Source organism: Eulemur rufifrons, chromosome 25 (genome assembly GCF_041146395.1).
Source record: "Eulemur rufifrons isolate Redbay chromosome 25, OSU_ERuf_1, whole genome shotgun sequence".
NCBI lineage: Eukaryota > Metazoa > Chordata > Mammalia > Primates > Lemuridae > Eulemur > Eulemur rufifrons.
In genome coordinates, this window is record NC_091007.1 from 13,047,481 (window position 1) to 13,060,987 (window position 13,507).

General features: G+C 32.4%; 1 protein-coding gene across 1 annotated transcript in view; it reads left to right on the forward strand.

Annotated features, from left to right (window-relative positions):
• Window positions 1-13,507, forward strand: part of MALRD1 (MAM and LDL receptor class A domain containing 1) — a 456,545-nt gene that overhangs the window by 180,845 nt on the left and 262,193 nt on the right. The window contains 1 exon segment of the mRNA XM_069458846.1: window positions 3,754-3,951. Coding sequence (XP_069314947.1) covers window positions 3,754-3,951 — 198 coding nt within the window.

Here is a 13,507-nt window from a genome sequence, read left to right on the forward strand (position 1 = left end):
TCTTTGGTTCCAAACAAAGTATAGATTTATTTTTTCTAGACCTGTGAAATATGTTGATATTTTTATGAGGAGTGCATTGAATCTGTAAATCGCTTTGGGTAGTATGGACATTTTAACAATATTGATTCTACCAATCCATGATCATGGTATGTTTTTCCATTTGTTTGTGTCATGTGTAATTTCTTTCCTCAGTGTTTCGTAGTTCTCTTTGTATAGGTCTTTCACCTCCTTGGTTAAGAATATTCCTAGGTATTTTATTTTCTTTGTAGCTACTGTGAGTAGTATTGAGTTTTTGATTTGACTCTTAGCTTGACTGTTTTTGGTGTATAGGAATGCTACTCATTTATGTACTTTGATTTTGTAATCTGAGAGTTTGCTGAATTTATTTATCAATTCGAGGAATCTCTTGTTGGAGTCTTTGGGATAGTCTAGATATGTGATCATATTGTCAGCAAAAAGCGATAATTTGACATCCTCTTTCCTGATTTGAATACCCTTTATTTCATTCTCTTGCCTTATTGCTCTGGCTAGGACTTACTGCACTATGTTGAATAGAAGTGGTTATAGTGTCTGCCTTACTTGTTGCAGTTCTTAGTGGGAATGCTTTCAACTTTTCCCCATTCAGTATGATGTTGGCTGTGAGTTTGTCATATATGGCTTTTGTAATTTTGAGAGATGTTCTTTCTCTTCCTAGTTTTTTGAGGGTTTTATCATGAAAGGGTGCTGCATTATTGAAATAATCCATTATGGTCTTTGTTTTTGCTTCTGTTTATGTGGAGAATCACATTTATTGATTTATGTATGTTGAACTATCCTTGCATCCCTGGGATGAAGCCCATTTGGTCATGGTGGGTTATTTATGTGATGTGCTATTGAATTCATTTGAATAACAACCTTTCTCCACTTCCCAATATGCTTCCCATATATAAAGAATCCCCTCTCTATTTTGCAAATATTTTCTAAGAAAGTGTAGAGTAATTAAATAATTTCAAACCTGATTAAAAAGGCGGTCTTTTGAAAGCACATTGTATTGCTGAATATTTATTATAGGGAATAGATTTACCTAATTTAAAATATTTTGGGAGGCACAATTTTTTGCAATGCTATATATTTGTCTTCATGTAAATTACAATAATATTAAGAGGATAAGGCCTATACATATTTAATAATTAAAGAGAAGTACTAGTACTTAGATTAAAATGTTTGACCTGAAAATAATTATGTGCCAAAATATTTGATATGGATTTTACTTTTTATGGATTATCAAGAAAATAGGAGCTCCATGGGTGGTGGTTTTATTGAGAGTTTTCTTGGAAGATGAGGCTTAGATATAAAGATTTGTTAAAATTTGGATAAGCAGAGTGAGAACACAGAGTCATTTATGTAGAAGAACATTTTCTTCTTAGTCTTAACTGCCTGGGGCTTAATTCTATGAATTCAGAACCATTTATCTCTAGATATAAAGGATAAGATCCTTGCTAAATATTGCATTTCCGGTGTTCTGTATGTGAAGCGGGTGTAGCCCAGTCAGCTGTGAATGTTCAGTTATAAGTATCTATAGTCATGTGCTTTCTCTGATAAATCAGCCCCTCTGACCTCTAATGGAAGCAAAAGCTGGATACAGCTATACAAAAGCACTATGCCCAGTTTCTTGGAATGACAAGTGTAATATAAATCCCATATATTTTTGCCTCTCACTGGAATCCAGTTTTCTCATGAATTGTTTGTAGATAATTTGGGATATAGCTAAGAAGTAAGTTCAACCTGAAGAAGTAAAGACTGGACGGAAATTAATAGCCTTTCACAAGATGAGATTTATTATTAGAAGGATTCCAGCTGTTCAGCTTCCAAGGTCTTTAAACTGAGGCAAGAAGAATCCCCAGAGAGATCGTGTAGAAGGTTCTGCTGCCAAACATAGGCTTCCACCCCAAGGAATTAATTCTTAACTAGTTCTGTCCACACAGAATATTTGTATAGCAAAATCATGTCCAAAGTAAGATTAAGGGGAATTTCAGCAAGTGGAATTAATTATTAATTTAGCCTTTCTGAAATTCTAATTTTTCACATATTGAAACTTGATTAAAGAGAAGTATATCCATGTTGTTTGCATCTTAACTTTATTGCATCCTGACTTTATTCTACCTGAAAAAAAGATGCATCATAATTGTGTTTTTTTAAAATTAATCACATTCAGTATTAAAGTCTACGGAGGGCCACCCAACTCTGTATGGAACATTGAGACGATGATTTCATCATTGGGACATGGCAGGCAACTGAGATTGTATCTGCAGGATATTATCAAATTACTAGTGAAATGTTCAATTAGCTTATTTCTTATTCACAGAGCACTTTGTCACATATTTAAATATTTAGACTATCCAAATGGTAGAGTATCTTTTTAATTTTGTGTATCAATTTTTTTCCAGGGTTCAATTTTTCTTATAAGAAACTTGTAGTCCCTATTTTTCTCTCTAGTTTTCACCTCTTTTTAATCATTTCCAAGCTCTTCTATCTTTAAAATTTATTTTTATTTTCTAGCTCATTTGCTATGAAGAAAAATTTACTTCTTTTATACAAATTCAACATACAAAAACTGTTATACTTTTGTTTTGATGATATGAGAGGCGTGATTTCAATTATTCTATCCTCTTTATACTCTGGTGTGAAACACCCAGGTTCACACAGTAGTATAAAGCATCGCACATCTTAAGGAAAGACTGCAATTACTTCTTTTAAGAAAAAATAATTGTCCAGAACTGGTCTAAAGGCATTTAGGAGATTGGTAACAGTAAATATTTTGTACAAAATCACTAAAGGAAAACTGTACTGCTTGTTAACTCATCTCTAAATATTCTAAATTTACTTTGAAATACATGAATATTTCTTATGTTAACATATACATATGTAGCCTGCAGAGAAATTTAATAAAAACACTGAATTAATTTCATTGAGAAATCTGAAAAAAACAATATATGATTTTTTATGTACCTATGAAACAATGTTCATTGTTATTCCAAGCGGTGGTTTTGTTACAAACTGAACAAGGGAATTTCTAAAATCATCAATGACTCTTGTTACTATCCTCCCTCATTTATGATTCTACTGAAGTTCACATACATGGGAAATCATTGTCAAACAGTGGGACATATGCATAGGAACTCTGTTCATTACATATATTAATCAAAGGTAAATCAAAATCATTTCCAGTCCAAAGATGTGGCCAATTTAAAAAAAAAAAATACTTATAGTATTGAGAATTGATATCTTTTAGCTTCCAAATAGTTGAGGTAGTCATATCTGGGGACTTGCAAGAATTTAGCAAAATAAAGGTTATACTTGTATCTTCTTTCTCTTTGTACTTTATGTCACCTGATGACCTCCTGCTTCCATGTGTGATGAGGCTCTAAGAAATGACCTGTTCTTGTTGGGGATATGAGAGCTGGCAGAGGCAGCAGTAGTGGGTTGGTGTCTCCTGCCAACTTTCTGGCCCCATGTCCTAAGAATCTAGGCACAAGGCAGTGGTGTTGCCATTTCCACATTGTTAGGTATTGAGGATGATCCAGATTTTAAATGACTCTCAAATTTCCTAGTCACTTTCATTATAGGGACATTTTTTAAATCAGATTCAAGTTTGATGTGTTTGAGATTTAGTGTTCACCCAAGTTTTGAACTTCTTAATTGACAACTCAGCTCAATTCTAACTGGCTTTTCCTTTTTTTTTTTTTTCTTTCCTTTTTTTTTTTTTTTTTTAAGATAAACATGGTGTCAGTTACATCGGAGATTTAACGGTGGATGATATTTCCTTTCAAGATTGTTCCCCCTTACTTAGCCCAGACAGAAAATGTACTGCTCAAGAATTCATGTGTGCTAACAAGCACTGCATTGCAAAGGACAGGCTGTGTGATTTTGTGAATGATTGTGCTGATAATTCAGATGAGACTATGTTGATTTGTGGTAAGTAAAAGGGTTCTGTTTTTTTTTCTTTGGCTTTAACTCCCACAACCTCACTCAATGTGATTTGTTTATTGTTGATCCATGTAGAGTGTGTGTATCACAATACTGGGGACAGGTAAGGTGTTTTAACAGTTGAAACACGTTCCTTTTTCCTCCTCAATAATTTATTTATAATCATGATTCATTTAAAACTAGTTGGTGGCTTTTGTGTGCATTAAGTAATTGTGGAGATAAATTGGAAAACAGATGTCTTCAAAGACAAACAGAATGGAAACAAGTATTTACCATATTAAAGAATTTTTGTTTTGAAAAAAGACAAGCAAAATGTTCATGAAAGCCAGTTCACGTAGGGTTGGCCAGCCTTCATGCTTTGATGCATTTCAGAGGGTTGTCAGTTCTCTGTATAAATTATCAGGTGTGATAAATTGTTAAAAACAAAATAAAAAAAATCAATACCCTGATAAATACCTGTATATAAAGTAGACAAAGTGATCTCCCCAGGGACATACCTATCAGCTATGTAATATTGTTGTAGAAGATCCACTCGTAACAAACAGCATCTATTAAAATATTTTTACCCAAATGGGCCTTATGTGCTGATTAGGGTACACCTGTGAAACTGTACAGTGAAGTCCAATTGTTGTTTCATTTCATTGCAAATGAGGTGAATATAAGCTGTCAAAATGAAGGTTGACAAATTATTCCACTACTATTTACAATACTTATAATAATTTCTGAGCTTTGAATATTACAGTTTGATTTTATTCACTTTTGGAAACCAAACCTAGAATATCAAGAGCAACTTCAGTAGTTAGAGCTCATAGTTATATAGAACTTTTAATGCTCAAAACCCTTTTATTCACTAATTTCCACTTGATCTTCACAAGTGGGACAGATACTATCAGTTCATTAAATAGATGAAGCAGCCACCGAGAGTGGTTAAGATTTTGCCAAAGTTTCTAAAACTAGTACTGGCAGAGTTGGTCCTAGAATCCAAGTGCTTTGATTTATGATCCAGTGTTTTGCCCAAGCTACTATACCATTGCTCTTTAAAACCAAACCTTAAGAAGAAAAAAATGTTACCTGTGGTCACCGTACATAAATGACAAGAGGTTGAGGTGATGGATATGCAAATTACACTGATTTGATCACTACACAATATATACATGTATAGAAACATTGCACTGTATCCCATAAATATGTACATTTCTGATATCAATTAAAAACAAAATCAAACTTATTCTCAAAAAATTATAAAATTTGAAGTCTTGTTTATGTCATATATTAACTACACATTCCTTCAATTTTTAATTATTTTTTATAATATCCATTTTTATCATATCTGAACCAGGCAAAAATACTTGGCTCTTCTGGAATTCTGTATTTATTAATATTTGTCTTTACCTTATGAATATTTTCTGCTACAATGTTAGTTATTTTCTGCATCAAATGCTTGTGTGTTTTCTTCATTTCCATTTTCATTTGAATATCACACAAATCTATCAGGTTAACATTTAAATAGAGCACATATAATGCTTTTGAATTTTATTTGTAATATTGCAGATGTATCTCTTTCCCAGAGATATAATTTAATGTAATTTTTTCAGAACTTAAAGTATCAGTTAATTTCTGGCTGAATTTTTCTTGAACTCCTTGTATGTAGGCTCAAAAGTCATGACTATTTCTGGGGAATTTTCTATCTGTATTTGGGAAAGAATGCTAATATATGAAGGAGATCAGAACTGTATTGAAAATGTATCATTCTTGAGAGTTCTTCTATGTGAAACCTAAAGGCAAAAGTAATCATAAGGCTTTGGAGGGCGAGTTTTATCAGAAGATGCTTTTTGGTGAACTGATTGCCAGATTTCTTTGTTTTAGTTCTGAGTGGCCATATTCATGTCAGTAACAACAGAGCAAGAAAGCTGAATTTGTTCTAAATACTGCATAGGAAAAGAAAACGTTTTCAGCTCCTAGGGTAAACAAACAGAAAAGTTAGAATAAACTTGAATTTAGCATTGGTTCCCATTTACATGAGAGTGATTTCTTTTTGCATAACATTGCTTTTTAAAATTTTTTTCAACTATATCCCCAATCTACTAATCTTAAATGTTATGTTTTAATTATAGAGTGGCTAGAATCTGCTATATGAGTTATGAGTGGTATTATTATCCTGCATATGCTGTAAACTTTGATGCTCTAATTAAACCCAGAAGAATAGGAAGACAAAATTAAAGGAATCACCATAGCAACTGATTTCAAAAGTTTAGCTGGCAACCAACCAAGTATCTGGGCTTAAATTCAAAAGTCTTTGTTCTTTGTTTTGTGTTGAGAATTCTAAGTAAAGGTTGAACATGTATCACAACTCTAAAAAAAACTATAAAATATGATTTTGTAGAAATGCACCGTCTAGGAAAAGCAGAAAAAATGAAAGAAATGAAGTCTTTAACAGACCACCTCTGATGGGGAAAAAGAAAATAATCTTTTATAATACAAAAGTACCTGCTGCTCGATTGTTCTGTAGATAAATATAGAGGCTAAGCAAAATCTATCAGAAAAATGAAAATTTCATTTATTTTGTACTCTGAATAACATTTCTAAAATATGGGACATAGTCAAAGGAAGTGATTTGTGTATCTAAAAACTCTAAAATATTATTTAAATATAATTCTACCATTGATATAGGGACTCCTTTGGAAAATAACCATATATTTTTTGTTTTCTGATACATTCTAATTAGCATATTTATTAATACACAATTCAGAATACCCCAGGCATTATCAAATAATTCTACACTGTGATAAATAAGGAATCAGGATATTTGATAAACATAATTAGTTAGTAATCTGAATCTATTGGGTGTATATAACACTATTTACCATCTGCAGATATCTGTTTTTTCAAGCACGCATGAAATATTTACTAAAAAACAAAAATAGTTATATTTTTAAGTATTAAGAAATTTCCATAATTTTGATAGATTAAAGTCACGTAGAGTATGCCTTTTCAATTAGGCTTGAAATCCATTATGAGACAATACCGAGAAAATCCCAATTGGTTAGGAGAAAAACACTTTTAATAACCCATACCTCCCCACCAAAAAAATCACAATAAAACTAGAAAATGTTCTTAGTCAAAAAGTAATGCAAATAATGCATAACATAACCTGTGAGATCTTGCTAAGCCAGTACATAGAGAAAAAAATGTATTGCCTTTAACAATTACATTAGAAACTAATTAGCTAATACTGAAAATTAATGAAATAGATCACAAATCTAAGAGAAGATTCAAAAACTGATAAAATTTGCAAAACTCTGTCAAAAATCAAGAGAAACAGAGAAGACATAATATCAGATTAGTTTTATATATATTTATTGAGCAGGTATATATCAAGCAATGTTTGAGATACATGGTACATACACCATTAAATGGAAAAAATCTTATTCTTCGTAAGGATATACTGTTGTGTTAAACAATATATTCTCTCTCTTTCTACACACACACACATACACACACACACAGAAATACGTATATATACAACCACACAGAACTACACATAAACACATATGCCTATGTGTATGTAAGTAAATTATACAGCTTAAAGGATGATCAGTGCTGTGAGAAAAAATGTAAAGTAAGGGGTTTCATAAATGGAGAAAAGGAAAGTTGAAATATTAAGTAGTATGGTATGGATAGGTGTAGATGAAGATGTATTTAAGCAAATTCTTGGAGGAAGTTTGGGACATGCTATTTTCCTTTTTAATTTTATTTATTACAGCCATCCTAGTGGGTGTGAAGTGGAATCTCATTGTAGTTTTGATTTGCATTTCCCTAATGACTAATGATATTGACCATTTTTATTAGGTTTATTGGCCATTTATATATCTCCTTTGGAGAAATATCCACTAAAGTATTTTGCTCATTTTTTATAGGATTGTTTATCTTTTGTTGTTATAGGAGTTCTTTAAAACTCTGGCTATTAAACTATTATCAAATATATGATTTGTAAATATTTATTCTCATTCTATAGGTTGCCTTTTTGTAATTTTAATTTTTAAAGACTTTATTTTTATAGAAATTTTAGGGTCACAACATGACTGAGTGGAAAGTATACAGAGAGTTCCTCCCCTGCCCCCATATATCCACAGCCTCCCCCACTATCAACATCCCGTATAGGAGGAGTAGATTTGCTACAATCAGTGCACCTACATTGACTCATTAACACCCAAAGTCTATAGTTTACATTAGGTTTCATTCTTGGTATTGTACATTCTATGGATTTTTACAAATATATAATAACATGCATCCACTATCATAGTATCCTACAGACTAGTTTCACTGTCCTAAAATTCCTCCATGTTCTACCTGTTCGTCTTTTTCTCTTCCCAAACTCCTGGTAACTGATTTTTATCATCTCCATAATTTTGCCTTTTCCAGAGTGTCATATAGTTGGAATCATATGTATGTAGTCTTTTCAGATCACCTTTTCACTTAGTAATGTGTATTTAAGTTTTCTCCATATCTTTTCATGACTTGATCACTCATTTCTCTTCAGGGCTGAATAATATTCTGTTGCCTGAATGTACCATAGTTTGTTTATCCATTCACCCATCAGTGGGCATCTTGGTTATTTCCAGTTTTGGCCATTATGGATAAAGCATGTGTAGGCTTTTGTGTAGACATAAGTTTTCAGTTCATTTGAGTAAATATCTGGGAGCATGATTGCTGGCTCATAAGGAAAAGTAGTTTAGTTTTGTAGGAAGCTGCCAAACTGTCTTCCAAAGTGGCTATACCATTTTGTATTCCCACCAACAATGAATGAGAATTCCTGCTACTTCACGTCTTTTCCAGCATTTGGTAGTGTCAGTGTTTTGGATTTGCCATCTTAATAGGTGTGTAGCAGTATATCATTGTTTTTTTAATTTGCAGTTCCCTAATGACATATGATGTTGAGCATCTTTTCATATGCTTATGCGCCACCTGTGTATCTTTTGTGGTGAGATGTCTGTTCAGACCTTTTGTCCATTTCTTAATCAGATTGGGTTTGGTCTTTTTTTTTTTTTTGAGGATATGTTTTAGTAGTCACACTTTTGATAAAATAAGGTTTTTGTTTCTGAATTTTAAAATCCCAGAATTTCTGAGCTCTCTCTCTTTGCCCTCTTCTATGTGTTTGCTAGCTGGTCAGTTCTTTTCTCATGGAATCTTATCAAATACATTTAGTAACAACCAATTTATGCTTTCAACATTTTGCCCAGAAATATCCTCGCACATATTTGCAGTCTAATTAAATACATTTTCTGCTTTCCACAGTATTTTAGGCAACAGACTTATCAAATGTCTTGATGTTACATAACACAGATCTCCATTTTTTCAGTCTTCTACAACAATTATTTGTGTTGCCTGTCATCCGGGCCATTGTAATGTAATTTTTATGTTAGTACCCATTGTAGGTACAAATTTCTCTATGAGGCATTTATATCATGATAATGCTGTAACAAATCAAAGCAAAATTCAATTAAAAATTGTGTCAATTAAAAATCATTTCTTATTTATTACCCTGTAACTGGTAAGGTTCTATGATTTGGGTTAAGCTTAACATGGTCTTGTCCAAGGTTACAAGTAGAGGCTAGGTCTGATTTATGTTTCTGATCCTTTTTTGCTCAGCAGCTACTTAAGGCATGTTCTTTGAGCAAAAAACAGGAACACAGGGGAACAAATCCAAACATGCAAGTATATGTCTATTCTCTGCTTATGTCATGCCTGCAACTCTCCCACTAGCCAAGACAAGTCACATAGTCCTTTCCCATCAATGGGATGGGAAAGTATACTGTACCTAGATTGGGGGGAGGAGGAGGAGGAGAAAGAACATTTGATAAAAAGTAAGCCAAACTCTTACACTCAAGTACATAATAGCAACCTTACTGATGTTATTACAAGTATTTTTAAATATCTTTTTTCCTATTGGATGAAATATTTCTCAAAATATGGTTACTTTTTATGTCATATCAGCGCAAAATTTACATTGCTAAAAAGTTAAACTCAGCTCCTCAAATCTCTGTCCATAGACAAATGGCATTTTGTCAGCAATCAGGCCCCACCCTAGACTCACTGAATCATAAACTTTATTTTAATGAGATCCTCAAGTGATTCATGTGTGCATTAAAATTTGAAAAGCATTGATCTCAATAATTTAAAATTTAGAAAACACTTTCTGTGGGGAAGGTGAAGCTGTTATTGTATTCTTTATTTCCTTATTAACATAAACAAATATATCTGGATTTTAATCATTAGCAATAATTAGTGTTATATTTTTTAAAACATTGTATACATATTTTATTGATAAATTTAATAGTTCCAACGGTATTGAAGTCAAGATTTAATGGGTATGTATGTATTTGGCTACCTGATGTAATTTATTGGAGATTTTAAGAAATTTGAAAAAAATCATCATTCACTCATTCAGTAAATATTCATTGAGTATCTATTATGTGCCAAGTTTTGTTCTAGTTACTCGGGATAATGCAGTGAACAATGCATAGAAATTTCCTGCTCTCATGGAGCTTCCATTCTGGTTGTTGGTGGTGGGTAGGACACAAACATAAACAAAATAAGTAAAATAACAAAGTATGTTAATACATAGTGTTTTTAAATATATGTACATATATATACACACATTATTAATATATATCATGGTGATAAGTGCTCTGGCAAGAAGTAAAAAAGGGAAAAGTAAGAAAGAAAATGCTTAGAGTGGTGGGTTATAATTTTAAATAGGGAAGTCATGTAAGTTCTCATTTAGAAATTTATATTTGAGTAAAGATAAAAGATGATGGATCAAGCCAAGTGATATGTGATATATTTGGAGGAATTTTTAAAAACTCAAAGAAATATTTTAAAAGTCAACAGTAATTTAAAAACGGTCCTTTTTGTGCTATCACCATGTCAATCACAATGTCCTTTGGTTTCTATAAACACCTAAGTAGGATTTCACTTCCCATTTAATTATTCTTCAGGATGTTTTTATTTTAATGTTTTTGAGTTTATGTGTTTATATTCTGACTGCCCTGTCTCATCTTGTTATAGCAGAATTTTCTAATTTTCAAGTAAACAGATGAATTTGGGGGGAGAAGGGGCTATAGTTTGATGCTATCATTGTTACTTTTTGCAGTAAGATTATATTATAAATATATATTACTTCTCTATTATATTCAGCTTAGTGTTCCATTGAAAACTTCTTGCCGTTTCAGTTGTGGCAAAAATGAATTTGACAGCTTAGACTGCCCCTGGGGCAGGGAGTACACCAGTGTGCATTATTCTGAGTACTGGAAACCACTGACCTAGATAATTACTTTGTTCTTAGTCAATAATCATTTGAAATCTAAGCAAGCATTTCGTACTTAACACTCATATTACCTGACATGTTAGTGCCAGATTTCCTTTTCATTTATTTATTTGGTAAACATTAGGCACCTCCAATATAAGTGGCCCTGGAGCAAAAACAAAGAAAACCAAGATGTGACCTGAATAATTGTGGAGCTCCTTGTCTAGTAAAAGAGATAGGTACATAAATACTCACATCTCATGTGAGTTAGAGTAAGTTCAAAATGCTTTTATAGGGGAGTAGGGAAGATAATTTAGTCATATATAAATACGAATCCCAACATGGGCTTTCATGAAAGTAATACACCACTTTGAAAACAACCAGTGTGTTTTCAGAGACTTTATTAACCATAGACTGTGACTAGCTTTTTTTTTCTTTGAGAAATTATGTTAGAAAATAGGTCAGGTATCATAATGTTAACAAGGCAGGCTCCCTGTGAAGGATCCGCTGTCCTAAGCTTCAGGAATTCATTAGTGCAGGCTGCAGCTCAGTGACTGGGGTTGAGAAAGCTTGCATTGTCTTTCCGAAATTATCAACAGTAGTAGTTCCTGCTCTCACTAACACACTGTTTTAAGTGACATGTATTAGGGTAATATTTTCCAAATTATAAAATCAGGCAGTTAACAAGGAGGAAAAAATTATATGTGAGGGTCTTCTCTGAATGACTCATGGGATAAACCATATTTTCCTAATGTTTTATATGTAACATATACTGTGCTTTTTTAAAAGGTTGATATAAAGAGTTTTCTTTTTTCCAAATTATTTTCCCCCAACACCCCTATTTTTGTATGGAAACAAATATACTCTTTATAGAACAGTTTCTCTGTGAAACACGGGAAAGTTTTGTTTAAAGTATTTGTTATTGTTACTTCATAGAATAAGAAAACATACAGGAAATCACTATATCATAAATTCCTAATGATAATCAGCAAATATTTATTCACTTTTAATTTTGAAATAGTTATGAATTCATAGGAAGTTACAAAGAGAGTGAAGAGAAATCTTGTGTATTCTTCATGTAGTTTCCCCTCAGTGCTTGTATCACTATAGTACAATATCAAAACCAGGAAACTGATATTGGCTCAGTACATGTGTATGGCATTTTATTACATGTGTAAATTTGTGTAGTCATCACCATAATCAAGATATTCCATCTTCGCAAAGATCTCCCTGGAGCTACTCCTTGATAATTATACTTTCCCCTATCATTCCTAGCCTTGGGAAACCACTACTTTGTTTTCTATCTCTAAATTTTCTCATTTTGAGAAAGTGATATAAATGAAATTATACAGGATATGACCATTGAGACTGCCTTTTTTTTCCCTCTCAGCATAATCCCTCATTCATAGATTGGAAGACTCAATTTGATTAAAGTGCAATTTCTTCCCATTTTCATCTATTGATTCAATATGATCATATCTGAAACCACAGAAATCCCCTTTTTAGAAAATGACAGGTCTATGCTAAATATACAGACATGTGATGGAAAGGAGCATGAGAGAACTTTCTTGGGTGATATAAATGTTCTATATTTGGGGTAGATGTATATTCATTTGTCAAAACATCAAATTGTGCATTCAAGATTTGTGAATTTTATGCACCTGTATTTAAATTTTACCTTAAAAAAAACTGTGAACAACTATTGAATTTTAATTAGTTGGCATACTTTCAATAGTGATGTAGATTGGCAATTCTGACACTTGAATGCCTTGTATGTATTCTAGATTTGAGCAAATAAATACAAAGATTGATTAAATTTGGCACAGGCTTTCACTGTTGTGGAATAGAGTGACAAATATGAAAATAGGGTGTTGGATTGAAATTTATGGTAGCAGTACAAAGTCATGGTAAATAGGGAGGTAGATAGAGAAATACATGTAGACACAAGTGTGAGGAAGGGAAAAATTCAAGACGAGCCTGATACATTTTGTTTTGCAAAATTGTTGTGATATTCTCTTTATGGAGTGGTTTGTAACTGAACACACAGTATCTCTAAGGTATGCCCATATTTAGATTCAGACTTGCATATGGGGAAAAATAGAAACATGGGGAAAAAATAGAAAATGGGTCAAGAGAAGTCATTTCTTAATGGCCTTAAAGGAACTGCAGGGAGCCTATAGGACATTTCCAACAATGGAAAAGATCCTATGATCTAATTTGTGAATTTGGTTAAAT